Source organism: Marmota marmota, unplaced genomic scaffold (assembly GCF_001458135.2).
Source record: "Marmota marmota marmota unplaced genomic scaffold, marMar, whole genome shotgun sequence".
NCBI classification, from domain to species: domain Eukaryota; kingdom Metazoa; phylum Chordata; class Mammalia; order Rodentia; family Sciuridae; genus Marmota; species Marmota marmota.
Window position 1 is genome coordinate 25,256,023 of NW_026000153.1, and position 14,302 is coordinate 25,270,324.

A 14,302-nucleotide genomic window follows, 5' to 3' on the forward strand; every position below is an offset into this window, starting at 1 on the left:
AACATTGTGTGTGTGTGTGCACATGGGCATTTTGCTACATCATGAGCCTTTTCTAAGAAGTCCCTGGAGGATTTTTCTTTGGGTCCCTCTGTATTAGGGGAAGCTCTGAGCCTAGCGTTAAAGAGCAGGGACAAAGAAAAAGAAGAAGGGGTATGATTATCTACAGCTATCAGTAGAATTCCTTCTTCATGAAGACCAGAATTCTCTCATTAATGACTCCAGAAATGATGTTTGAACTCATTATTTTTTTAGTTGTTCAAGGACCTTTATTTTATTTATTTATTTTTATGTGGAGCTGAGAGTTGAACCCAGTGCCTCACACATGCTAGGCAAGCCCTCTAACACTGAGCCACAACTCCAGCCCTGAACTCATTATTTTTTAATTTAAAAATATTATGAAGTCATATAAAAGGCAGAAAGAACAATTTCTCTGTCCCCCGATTACGAAATAAAATTTGACTTTTAAGTAAAAGAAATTCTTCCTGTGTGTACTTCCCCTTAGCCCCTTCCTCTCTGGAGTCCATGACAGAGGCCACAATCTTGAATTTGGGTTTACCATGCCTACGTCATTCTACAAAATCTTTTGCACAAATCCCCAAGTAATCTATAGTATGGTTTTGTTTCTAAATAGACTGTAACAACTTAAGGTGTTTAAATATGAATGTCATCCTTCTCTGCGTATTTTTCTACAACTTACTTTTTCTTATAAAAACAGACTGAATTTCACACTCATTCACACAAGTCACTTGCACTCATTAACTTTTGGTGTTTTTTTTTTTGTTGGTACTGGGGATTGAACTCAGCCACTGAGTCACATCCCAGCCTTATTTTGTATTTTATTTAGAGACAGGGTCTCACTGAGTTGCTTAGCACCTCACTTTTGCTGAGGCTGGCTTTGAACTCAAGATCTTCCTGCCTCAGCCTCCCGAGCCACTGGGATTACAGGCATGTGTCACCGTACCCATCGCATTCATTCACTTCTTTTTCCCCTTTCTGTACTGGGGAACCAAACCCAGGGCCTCTCCTAGTCTCCTATGCTAGATAAGTTCTCTACCACTGAGCTTCAGCACTTTTTTTTGAGACATGGTCTCATTAAATTTCTCAGGCTGGCTTCAAACTTGTGATCCTCCTGCTTCAGCTTCCTAAGTAGCTGAGATTACAGGTGTGTATCTCCATACCTGGTGGTTCATTCTCTCTTATTATCTAATTGGATTTCATTGTACAAACATATTACAACCCATTCATTCTTGTGTTGTTTCCCATTTGTTAGTAGACAAGATCTGCTTCTGTGGGCATTCCAGCACATCTCCACTGTGTTTGTAGAATATTCATCTCTTCACGGAAATGGCACAGAGTACTCTTAAGGTTGTACGAATATGTCTACAACCTTACTGGACAAATAGCACTAAATTAGTCTCCACAATGGTTGTGCAGTGTACAAGTTCCTCTGGTTCCATATCCTGACCAAATATCATTTGGAGAGATTTCATTTCCAAAAATTCATAGTGCTTAATGGTGCTTAATTTGCATTGCTGATAATGAATGAGGTTGAGTAACTCTGCATTCACTAAGAAGCCATATCTAGAGTTTCCTATTTGGTGAGGAAAAGTTTGTTCATATTTCTGTGTGATTGCTTGTCTCTGTCATAATGGAATGGAATTATTAGGAATACTAATTTGCATACTTGGTTGGCCTGCTCCAGGTTCTCCTGTGGTCTAATCTCTCTGTCACACCTGTCCTATACAAGATCAGCTCAATCAGTTGCTTTACATGCACTGAAACTTGATTAGGCAAAGTCTCTACCATATTTTTCTTAACAATTCTCTTCATTATTCTTGGCCCATAAAAATATTATGGCAGTTGGGATATTTATTAAAATAAATATTAAGGCTTCCTACCCATGCATATAACACATCACTCTATGTAGTCAGGACTTCTTTAATGAATTCCCAAAAAATACAGAATTTTTGTCATAAAAGTTTGAATAGATTTTGATATATTTATACATAATAACCTCATATCTGTTCTTAGTATTATAAAAAGGATTTTTAAATTTCATGTGTTGTTAATTGTAGACACACAAAAAATGCAACTTTAAAAGTTATTTTACTTAGAAATTTTTCTGTTTCTCTTATTAACGACAACGCCTTGAAGATTCTCTTTATTTCAGTCATTTCATTTGAGAATAATGAGAGTTTTGTATCTTCCATTCCAATTCCTATATTTGCACTTCTCTATCTTTTACTATGCATGTTAGGAATGCACAATGTTGAATAGAAGTGATGATGATAGGAATAATTTTTTTCCTGATCTTAAAAGAATGCTTCTAATATTTCACCATTAAGAATGGGTTTACTATAGTTCTTCAGCAGATACATTTTATCAGTTTAAATTCTCTTCTGTTCCTGCTTTACTAAAACTTTTTGTCCTACCTGGGTATTGAATTTTATGTAGTTTTTTTTGGGGGGGTGCCTGATGTGTTGATAACTTTGTTTCTCCTTCAGCATGACATTTACTAACCTAATATTAAACCACCCTAGCATATTTGGAATAAACACAATTTGGTCATGTAATACTATTTTTTTTAAATCATTGGATTTTATTGCTGACATTTGACTTTGAATTTTAACTTTTAAGTTTGAGTTTGTTCTACAGATTTTCTTTCTCTGCTTCTCACCTGATTTTAGAATCGCTGCAAAACCCACTCTATGACATAAGTGACACTTGCTGTTCTCTGTGAATCAAATTTGAGATTGGATAGAAATCTCCCCTGGCAGTTGAGTAGGATACTCACTGTTAAAAGAATACAGATATTTCTGCTGTAGGAAAATTTTATTGGAACTTTGTAAGATTGTTCAGGTTTTTGTTATTCTTGAGTCAGTTTTGATAAAAGTGTTTTTTGTAATGATGTGTATTTTGTGGGGCAATTCTTGGCAAGATTTTTCTCATAAGTTCTCCCTTATGATTTTTTGAAATCTCTAAAGTACATACAGGTAAGGATGTATAGCTACATACTACAGTGAAGACCTTTTTTTTTTTTCTACAGCAGTTTATCAGTGATTTCTCCTTTTATTTTATTTTATTTCGAAGGGATTGAACCCAGGGCCTTGCACATGCTAGGCCACTGAGATCCATCCCCGGTCCTCTTTTTATATCTGTTTGGTGTTTCCAGAGATCATTTATTTAATTGCCAGGTCAGGGAGCAATATTTGGCATTGTTGGCTCTCCCTACTGTGTCAATTTTACTACCTCTGTTAACTTTAACTGTTCTCCTCCATTTACTGTTTGAGGGTTTAATTATACACTGTCTCCTGGCTTCATTGTATCCTGAGCTCATGACTTTCTGGCTTTCTTCTTTTCTAGTTAAATCTGTTCTCTAAGTTGTACAGCAGTTGCATGACACAAGTTTTGTTGCATCTTTATTTTTTTCTTGGTTCTTGGTACTTCAAAATACTTCCAATTTCCCATTATATTTTATTCATTGACCCATTTCTAATGGGCCTATAGTGATCTCCTCTTCGAAATTTAGGTGACAACTTTGCATTTCCTTGTAGCATTTAATGAATACTATAAAGAGAATAAATTTTATTTTAATAAATAAGTGTGTGGGGGAGGCTCATATACCTCTACATAAGAGATATACACACACAGAAAGATTGCTTTTGTGGCATCAGAGTCATCTCACATTGCATGGGCCCTTCTCTATCACCAGAAAATTCTTAAGGGCTGAGGAAATGGCCTTTGTTTTGGTTTGGAAGTCTAGCTTCTTTTCTTCTGACAGTGGTGCACATCTGTAATGCCAGCAGTTCCAGAGACTTGAGACAGGAGGATTGCAAGTTCAAGGTCATCCTCTGCGATTTAGCAAGGCACTAAGCAATTTAGTGAGACCCTGTCTCAAAAGAGCTGGGGATATAGCTCCGTGGTAAAGTATCTTTGGGTTCAATCCCCAAATAACTCTCTCCCCCCTGCCCAAAAGTCTACAAAATTAGGCAAGGCAATCAAAAAGATATATATAAAACCTTCCATTAGTGAAACAAGTTCAAGAATAAAGTCTTACCATAACTGAAGTGATTAAAACTGTTTCAAAGTAACTAGATTAGAAGGAGAAGGAGGAAGAGAAGATGAGGAGAAATCTCCTGTGTAAGGTAGGTGTACAAAAACTATAAAACAATTTGTGATAAAATTTAATTTGGGGACTCATACCTTTTAAAAACATAGAGATAATATATACCTTTGGGGTACGTGGATGTTGAGACTTTCTTTGAAAGATATTTGATACTAAAGGGATATTAAGCTCTGAGCAGAGCTGTTCACATTTACATATAAAAGATTCAAAATATCAAATGAACAGTAAAACACTTATGAACAGGATAATGAATTCATTAGGAAATGTACTTACTGTGCTTATAATGATTGCCAATTTTAGAACTTCAATTATCTTGTCCATTTCAATATTTAAAGAATAGGACCAAAGTGTTTATGTTAAATTATGGACTAACCATTGGTAAAATTTCATTAAACAAAAGAAAGACACTATTTTTTAAAGAATACAAAAAAAAGCCAATGAAAGCAATAAAAAAGTCCATTTAAATGTGATTTTGCTGTATTAGTGAAATCTTAAAAAAAAAAATGCCCTTCTCTGAATTCTGATTTTTACAAGCATCTTTATAATCTGTACTCTATTGTGTTGCAGTAGTTCACATTACTGCAATAATTTCTGAGACTAGCAAAATATTTAGCTTTTATTCCATGTGTACTCAGTTCAGTGCAAGGGGCCTCTGAATAAATTCTCAAGACTTCATTCTCTCCATTTCCTGTTGCCACCTTGCAAAAATGCCATCTGCCTTCATACCTTCTGCAGACAGGCAGTGGTACCATCCTTGACTGAGCATGCTCAATAGATCTGACTTCTCAGCTAGGTGAATGAAGAAAAAGGGATGATCTACATCCTTTGCCATTAGGCTGTACCTCCTGGGCTAAAATTGAGGGCTATTTTCAGAATTCAGAGAAAAATCAAAATCAATTAACAAATTGAGTAAAAGTGTAAATAGAAGGGGAACATGGTTTTGGTTAATTCACTTAAAACAGCCCTTTTTCTTCAACTTCTTTTGTATCCACAAGGAATGATCTCAACATCATCTGTGTGTTTGTAAAATGGGAATCCCTTTGCAGGCATGTACTTTTAGTTTAGTGCTTACAAGAAATGAGTAAAGCTTTAAGATTAATATCTAGAGATTTAAACCTGATTAATATCTAGAAATTTAAACCTCATGAGTTTAACCTTGAGATACAGAATTCTATCTACTCTTCTTTCTAAAAATTAGATTATACAATGTTTTTCACTCCTGTTGCCATTAAACATTGCATCTGTGACGCCAGCTCTGACATGGGTAACCACGTGTCCTTTGAGAATGGATTAAATTTTTTGTTGTCTTTTTTTCTTTTTTGAAAAATGGTTTCACTGTTGCCCAGGCTAGTCTCAAACTCCTTAGCTCAAGTGAACCTCTGGCCTCAGACCCCAGCCCCACCCCAGTAGTTTGGACTGCAAGTATCATTATTTTCTGCTAGATTAAACATCTTGAATTCCAGTTTCCTCATCTATAAGTAGGAATAATTAATAATTGCTACCCCAAGGAAGCTGCTGAGAGGATTAGATGTGCTGATGCACCGGAAAAGGAAGTGCTACATAAATAGCAGGTACTGTTCAGAAGGCACTATTGTTGCAATAAATGTCAGAATCAGGTTCCCTTCCTGGAGGGTTTAGATGCATCACTTTGCCAAATTACAGGAAGGACCTGGAATAGAGTAGGGGGATTCTCTCCAGAGAGCCTGAGAACTTAGGCTTGTATTCTGCTTCTTTGTAGAATCCTGATGCTGTAATTTAACTTGGCATAGCACTTCTTCAAAACAGAAGTATTTTGTGAGGAGCTGTCAATCTTCCAAGTGTGTTCTCCAGGAGCCTCACACTCAAATGTGTACAGGGAAAGGTTTACAGCCTGTGTGTGGTAGGCCAGTCAGGCTGTGCCAAATTAGAAAGCGGGTGCCCTGCCTAGGGCTGCTTTGCTCCAGATCACTGTAACTATGGAAATGACACTTTAAAGAGCCCTCTTTATTTATAGGGCTATTAAAAAATTATTTATTTAAAAAAATCAATTTTTTACATATATGTAGCGTATTCAAAATAAATTTAAACCCACGTGGCCAAACAAAATGATCTATAAGTCTTTTAGCTGATATGAATTAAGTTTCATGTTCTCCGTACCTCAGTGCCTTTGCACATTATGCACTCACTCCCTTTTGCTCTTTCCCCATGCAGCTCTCTGGTCAAATGCCCCTTCACCAAAGAAGCTTCTCCAGACTTTCCTATCACAAACAATCACTCAATGAATAATAGAGTTAATTCACTGTCTGTCCTATGGGTCCTTTTCTTGTTTTCTACCTAAATCTCTCTCTTATCTTTCCAAGCCCCTCCCTTCACATCTTTCTAATCACCTGGCTCACCACCTGCATTGGCCTGTAATTTATTTTATTAGTTTCTTAATTTATTTCAGTTGTAATTTATATTCTGGAAACTCCATCCTGTGGATCAGACTCCCAAAGTATAAAAATAATTGCTCCAGTTTTAATTCCAAAATGTTCAAAAATCAAATGCCCTTTCGACTAAATGGTGACTTTTTCCCTCTTGCTATGTTCTGAATGCTTTGTCTCTGCCCAGAATTATATGTTGAAACCATCTCCCCTAAGGTGATGATCTTAGGATGTACTGTTTGTCCAGAACAAGAAGCAAGATACCCCATTTATTACAATCCTCCTTAGCAGATTCAGTTTAGTTTTGTCTGAAAACTAACGCAAAACTAAGACTTGGGAGGTGATTACCTCATGAGGATGGAGCCTTCAGGAATGGGATAAGGGCCTGTTAGGGGTTGGATGGGAGGTGTTCCCCAAAACCTCATGTGTGAGACAGGTGCGAGAATGTTCAGAGGTGAAATGATTAGATTAGGGGAGTTGTGAACTAATCTGTGGATTGATCCACTGATACAGATTAGCTGGGTGGTAACAAGAGGCAGGTAGGATATGATTGCTTTAGGGTTGACATTTTGTCCTGGGTGAGTGGAGTACTCTCTTTGCTTCCTGGATGCCATGCCCTCAGCTGCTTTCCTCCTCCACACCCTTCTGCCATGACGTTCTGCCTCACCTTAGAACTATGGAGGCCACCAAGCCTGGACTGAACCTCTGAAACATGAGCCAAGATAAACTTCCTCCTCTAAGATTTTTTTTTAAATATTTAGTTTTTAGTTGTAGTTGGACGCAAGACCTTTATTTCACTTATTCATTTTTATGTGGTGCTGAGGATCGAACCCAGGGTCTCACATGTGCAAGGCGAGCGCTCTACCACTGAGTCACAACCCCAGCCCCTCTAAGATTTTTCTTGTCAGATATTTTAGTCACAGCCATGCTAAGCTGATCAAAATAGTGCCCTTAAAAAAGAGAACCCAGAAAACTTCCTCATCCCTTTCCCTAGGTGAGGAGACATCAAAAAAGGTTGTCATCTGTGAAGAAGTAGACCCTCAACCAACACAAAATCTGCCAGAGCCTTGATCAAAGTCAAGCCTTTCTAGCTTCCAGAACTGTGAGAAATAAGTTTCCTTGGTTGTAAGTCAACTATCTATGGTATTTTATTATAGCAACCCAAATGGAATAAGATGCCTAGTATAACTGAGATCAATATTTCCCAGATGCCCATTAACTCAGGTCCCTAGTCATGGCAGTATTGGGAACTGATGAAACCTTTAAGAGATTGGACCTAGTTGGAAGTCTTCTGGTCACAAGGGAGTATGCCCTTAAAGGGGATGTGCATAGTCAGCCCCTTGCTATCTCTCTTTCATGTCTTAGCCATAAGATGAGTGGTTTATTCTACCACATGTTGCTTCACCACAGGCCCCATAGCAACTGGACCAATCCATCTTGGACTGAAACTTGTGAGACCGTGAGCCAAAATAAACCTTTCTTCTTTTTAAATGGGTTATCTCATTTATTTGATTATAGTATTAGAAATCAGACTAAAACCACACCTGGGCTACTCCTAATTCAGAAACTGCTTGTCCAGCTTTACCTGCACTGTAATTCCGGGAGCAGAGCCTAGACAGATGTTTGAAAGGCTATGGCACAAGCAACGATGCCATCACTGTAACGGCAATATGAAAAGTATTCACCATGAAAAGGAAAATACAATTTCTTTGGTGAAAAGAACGAGGTGAACGAGGAAAAAAATAAGAAATTGTATATTTAGGTGTAAGTGAGACGAAAAGAAACATAAGTTTAGTAAGAATCAAATAAACAAAGCAGGAAGTAGTTGGCGTGATTCGGATTATGGGGTTTAAACTAAGCTAATCAGGTTTAAATCTCTAGATATTAATCTTAAAGCTTCAGTCATTTCTTCTAAGCACTGTTAAGGTCTGAATTGTGTACTCCCCAAATTCACCTGTTGAAACCCCAAGACCCAGGATTTCAAATTGTAATTGTATTTGGAAATAGGGCCTTTGGGAGTTAATTAAGCTAAAATGAGGCTATAGGGATGGGCACTACTCCAATATGACAGGCGTCTTTACAAGGAAAAAAGATTAGGACCCAGACGCTCAGAGGGGCAACAATGTGGAACACATAGGAAAAGGCATCATTTGCAAGCCCAGGAGAGAGGCCTCAGAGAAACCAGCCCTATGGACACCTTGATGTTGGAATTCCAGCCTCCAGGTCCCCCAGAAGGAATCTCAGCCATGTAAATTGTATAGTCTGTGGTACTTTGTTATGACAGGTCTGGCAAACCAACCAAAACAAGCACAGTGTCCCAAATAGTAAATATTTAGCAATATTTATATTAACACACTATTCAAACTCAGATTCCATCAGTCAACATTCATGCAATTTTTGGTGTCATGAACAATATCTTGGGTTTGGGAGAGGCTGTTTTTTTTTTTTTTTCGTTTTCCTAAGACTCTCACAAAAAATTCTTGACAACCATTCTATCCAGAACCCGCCAGCTCAGAAGAGAAAGAGCACATTTCCTATTATAATTTAAATACAACATTTTGGCCTTTAAAATCCATGGGGAAGTAGAAAATTTATCAAGTATTGAAACCCTGCAAACAACCCCTCCCTTGGCTTTCCTCACCCCAACTCCATCACCTTCTCAGGCAAGCTCTCAGACACCAGAGGCCACTTCTGTGTCTTGGGACTCGTGTTTGTTTGTTTCTACAAGTGATCCTACTCTCTTCCTTTCCTTCTCCAAATGACCTGGGCTCAGGATAACACATTTCCTGTGTCTCCTCCCTATGTCATCTCCACTTTATCCGATTTCTCTTTACAGATTGGTGTCTGAATGCTAGGTAGAGTCTGTCTGAGACGTATGAAAACCCAGTTTCAGTTCTCCTAGCATCTGCTCCAGAAAGACTGACATCCTGGGTAACCTCAGCTCTGGGGACAAGCACACAGTGGCCTGGGGAAGGCTCAAATGTTTCTCACCGCATCACTGGTACAGAATGCTTTCTCAGCCTTATTGCATGTACTGCTTGTCCAGAACAAGAAGCAAGATACCCCATTTATTATAATCCTCCTTAGCAGATTCAGTATTTTTATTATAGGCCAAATATTTTTTGGTCCCAAATATTTTTGGTCCATGATAGCTTTAGTTTCCTCATCTGTAAAGGTAGGGCATAGTAATTTCCTGTCCTCCAAGGGCTGCTCAGGAGGTTCTATTGAGCTACCTAAGTACAGGATTTAGAATGAAGCCCACACCTATTTGATTCTTGCTGTGTAACTACTGTGGAGGTTATTGGTTTATACAGGTTGTGATAAAACTCTTGTCACACCAAGAGTCCTTCCTCTGGCCAACTCTGCCAGGCAGATCTCCATCCCTTCCCCAACAGCCCTCACGCAGCAACTCCTGGCAGGATTTGTTTTTGTTCAGTGCTGGGAATTGAATCCTGGTCTCACACATGCTAAGCAAGTGCTCTACCTCTAAGCTGCATCCCTATCCTTTAAAAAGTTATTATTATTTTGTTTTGAGACAAGGTCTTTCTAAGTTGCCCATGCTGGCTTTGATCTTGCAATCCTCCTGCCTCAACCTCCCAAGTAGGTAGGATTACAGGTGTGCTCCATGATACCCAGCTCAGAATGGTTTTGTGTCTTATTCTTCTGGAAGCCTCCCTCTCATCTAAGGATGCTCACTGTACCTGTTCTAGTGAGTGAGCCCCTGTTGGCTCTCTGACAGAGTTCTCAAAACTCTAGTTCCTTACCAGCTTTCTAATGGACCAAATATCTCAGCCCGCCCCCCAAATTAATTTCTACTAAAATTAAACTTGACAAAAGAGATTTTTGACACACTGTATGAGGGATCACCGCTGTGCTCTACTTTCAATAAAATGGAAGAACACATCCACACGAGTACAAAAGAGCACTCACATTCAAAAGAGCTGAAGATTTTACAAATCCTGATTAGTATTTCAGACAAAACTAAATCTGAAATGCCCATATGCCAATTAGTTTTTAAAATCACATATCAAAAGTTTGGGGGAAAAGACTGTGACACAAAGAATTTGATGTGAACAAAAGAATTGTAAATGAGGTTTGCTTTTAGATAAACCCGTAAAAGAATAAACTATTCATTTGTTTAAATGAGAGACCTGACATGAGTTTGATTGTGTGAGAGCTATATTCCTCCTCAATTTTTAAGGTTAAAAAAAAATCGTTCATTTGATTACATACTGAACAATTTTGCAAAGCAAAGCATAACTGGAAGTGCTGAAAATTTGCCATCTTGCATACTGTATAAAATTCATGCAAGACCCCTTGGTCTTATGGTTGATAAATCAATTTTTTACTCTAAAAAAATTGTAAGAACAAGTTTCTGTGTTTTATCTAGTGCCACTTCTAGTCATCATTATTTCTTTAAACACCATCTATTGTAGGACAATATCACTCACTTTAATTTTTGAGTTCTTTTTCTACTTCTAAATAAAACCAAAGTGATGTATGTGGCACTGTTATTAAGAATTTCCAGGGAAATTTATTTCAGAGCACAGAATTGCTCTTGTTTTCTCTTAGCAAATGCTTCCAAGCATTTAGACTTGGATTGCTTAAACTTAGCATCAGACCAAGAATGATGATGAATCCAAGATTTAAAATGCAGAAGCAATCTAATTAAATGTATGCACTGAAATTTCCTTGGATTTGTTTTCTCTTCTGCTACATCAACCATATTTCAGACTGTCTCTCTTTGCCTTCTCTTTTCTCATGCCAATATGTTGCAACATGTTCTAGATGAAAGTTTACAGCCAGGGTAAGATTTAGTAAGAACTCCATCAATGGTTCAGAAACGAAAGCAGCAGTGAGCTGAGCGACTAGGTGCGCCCCCTCAACTGTCTCATCCTTCTCTGCCAGATTTCCCTCAGGTGGGCTATCATCTCTGCAGAGCAGGGGGTGCCTATAACTGGTGTCCAGTGAAAGGGAGCTTACCACATGGCGGAGCAGTCAAAATTCACCAAAAGCCACTTGTGGGGATTAAAATTAAATGAATCTGCAAACTGTCAAAGAATAAGAACAATAAAAAGTAAACTAGTTATAGATGTTTCAGTATAAAAGAAGACCTTTAAAAGTTTACATTTTTAAAAGTTTACATTTTTCAAAGGATAAAAAAGTACAGTTAAAATATACTACAGGGAATCAAAATAAATAGAGTTTATATTCCAAATGAAAGCACTTTCAGATTTTACATGGTCTAAAGTCACATCAAAATTTTCCATATTTTGGGCTGGAATTGTAGCTCAGTGGTAGAACACTTGTCCTGTCATGGGAGGCACTGGGTTTAATCTTCAGCACCACATAAAGATAAATAAATAGAATAAAGGCATTGTATCCATCTACAACTAAAAATACATTTTTAAAAAATGTATCTTTATTGTATTTCAAAGTACTAGGATATTTGGAATATTCAATTCACAAGTACTATGTCTAGAAATTGTACTTACTGTGCTCATGAAATACTTTTATGTCCACAGTTCTTTCAACTCCATGATGTAGCAAGCAGAGTTCTTAGATTATATGTATCATCATGAACCAGGAGAAAGTGAAAATTTCATAACTAATTTACAGTAATTAGAAACTCATTTTTTTTTCATGCAATTGATTAGTTCCTTTGCCAACATGCCATAAGATTACAACTCTTCCCCTTTACCTAAGTATTTTTCTCTATTCTTAAAAACAATATCCAAGTTTATTGTATTCCTAAAAGTTATAGATTCCATGGCTGGAATATCATGTGTAGCAGCTGCAAACAACCAAGCAGCAGCTTCATCCACCATATTTTCAAGGAGAAAAAGAGAGATTTCAACTACCTCGAGTGGCTGCGGAGGGCACTGTTCATCCTCACTGAACTGCCATATATGAGACTTTCTTCGATTTTTCAAAATACACCCTCTGGTTTACCATCTGATTGATAAATAGGAACTAAGTTCATCAGAAATGCAGGGGATTTGGACACATGTCTAAAGACATAATGAAGCAGAAATAGAGGGAGGTGCCATTGCGCAGCCAGTCTGGCCCCATCTTCTAACGGGAAAAATTCTCAATCTGTCCAAGCCTTGACCCGTCTTCTCTATTTGGTTCCTGGGATGGGCACTGAGGAGGCAGCAAACATTGAAGAGGCCAGGTCAGCATCAGCAGGGAGACATTTGGTCAGCAGATGGCAACCTTCCACATCGACCTACTCTGGAGGTACATATTCATTTCCTTCCAGGTTTCAAAAAAAGTAATTTTGAGAAAGAGACAGGAAATTACAGCAAGTTTCATTTGTTGATAAAAGGAAACAAAAGGTTAAAGAGGAGCTTTGTTTGCTAGGAATTTTATTAGTTCCCTCCTCTGAGGCTGATCTGTTTAAACTTCTTTCATTACCCAACAGTGACATTTTCCTCCCGCTGACAGAGAGAAAGGCTCTTATCTCCAAGGGTAGGGCCACCACAGGATATTGCAGCTCGCTTATCTGACCCACTGAGCAGCAAAGCCCTCAGCCAGGCGAGGAGAGAGTCCAGAACAATAATGGAGGAAAAATTGAAATGACTCCTTGTTGGGCACGAAACACTGTCTGCTGTTGATAGGATCTGGTGGGAGTGCTCATCTCGGAGGTGGTCTGACTGCTAGGCACCCTTCTATGAAAGGAAAAACTTCAAGTTGTCAATCCATGGGGAAAAGAAAAGCAGGGGTAGGAAAAGATCATGAAACTCTCAAACCTGACACCTGGAGTTAGATTGGAGCTTCTGGCCCAGGCCCTGCTCTGGAGAGAAGCACATAAATTCAAGAAGAATTTCCCTGAAGCTGTCCAGGGACAGTCTTTCCAAGCAATGAGTATTATCTCCATAATTAAAGGTATTTGCATGGCACAGGTTGAGTATCCTTTATCCAAATTCTTGGGACCAGAAGTGTTTCTGATTTCGGATTTCTTGCATTTCAGAATATTTGCATATACATAATGAGAGAGCTTGGTTGAAGGGACCCAAGTCCAAATATGAAATTCAAATATGTTTCAAGATACGCTTTATACACATAGCCTGAAGGTAATTTTATACAGTATTTTTAAAGTTTTGTGTGTGAAGCAAAGTTTCACAGTGTGAAAATTTCCATTTGTGATGTCATGTCAGAGATCAAAAAGCTTCAGATCTTGGAGTCTGGATTTTTAGATTAGGAGTGATCAATCTATATAGAAATTTATTCTTCATTTTCTAGCACTAAGCATCCACAAAACTAGCTATCAGCAATGAACTATAGAGGGGCTGGTATTCCCATCACATTATGAGAACATCTTGCAAGCTAACCCCCACTCCAGGACTTACATATGTTTCTGGAAGCTTCATTTATCCTCAGGGATCCCTCTAAGCCCTAGCATGTATGAAGCACTTGATAAGCAATTGGTGAATGAATAAATATGATGAGATATAAACAAGAATGACACTTTATTCATTAGTAATAAGGGGATTATTCTCTTCAAAGATGGGGCTTTTGTATTCTATACCTCAGACATTCACTTTTCTGGTTTTACAGCACTATGAGAATTCAAAACAGTAATTAGAAAATTGATTGGTAAGCCTGACCCTGACATGCAAGCAGAGAGGTTTTAAGGAAAATTCTCCAAGCAATGGTGAAAAATAATAAAAGCATGTAATGCATGCTCAGTACTTCCTGTGTGCCAGACTGTTCTTAAGCCCTTTAAATATGATTGACTCATCTACTCGTTATGACAACCTCATAAAAGAAG

General features: G+C 38.0%; 1 protein-coding gene across 3 annotated transcripts in view; it reads right to left on the reverse strand.

Moving 5' to 3' along the window:
• Ddc (dopa decarboxylase) overlaps positions 1 to 14,302 on the reverse strand; it is a 108,440-nt gene that overhangs the window by 20,253 nt on the left and 73,885 nt on the right. For all 3 annotated transcript variants that reach the window (XM_015490340.2, XM_015490341.2, XM_015490342.2), the window contains exon 9: positions 11,512 to 11,579. In XM_015490340.2, the coding sequence (XP_015345826.1) occupies positions 11,512 to 11,579 (68 nt within the window). The remainder of the gene's footprint in view (positions 1 to 11,511; positions 11,580 to 14,302) is intronic.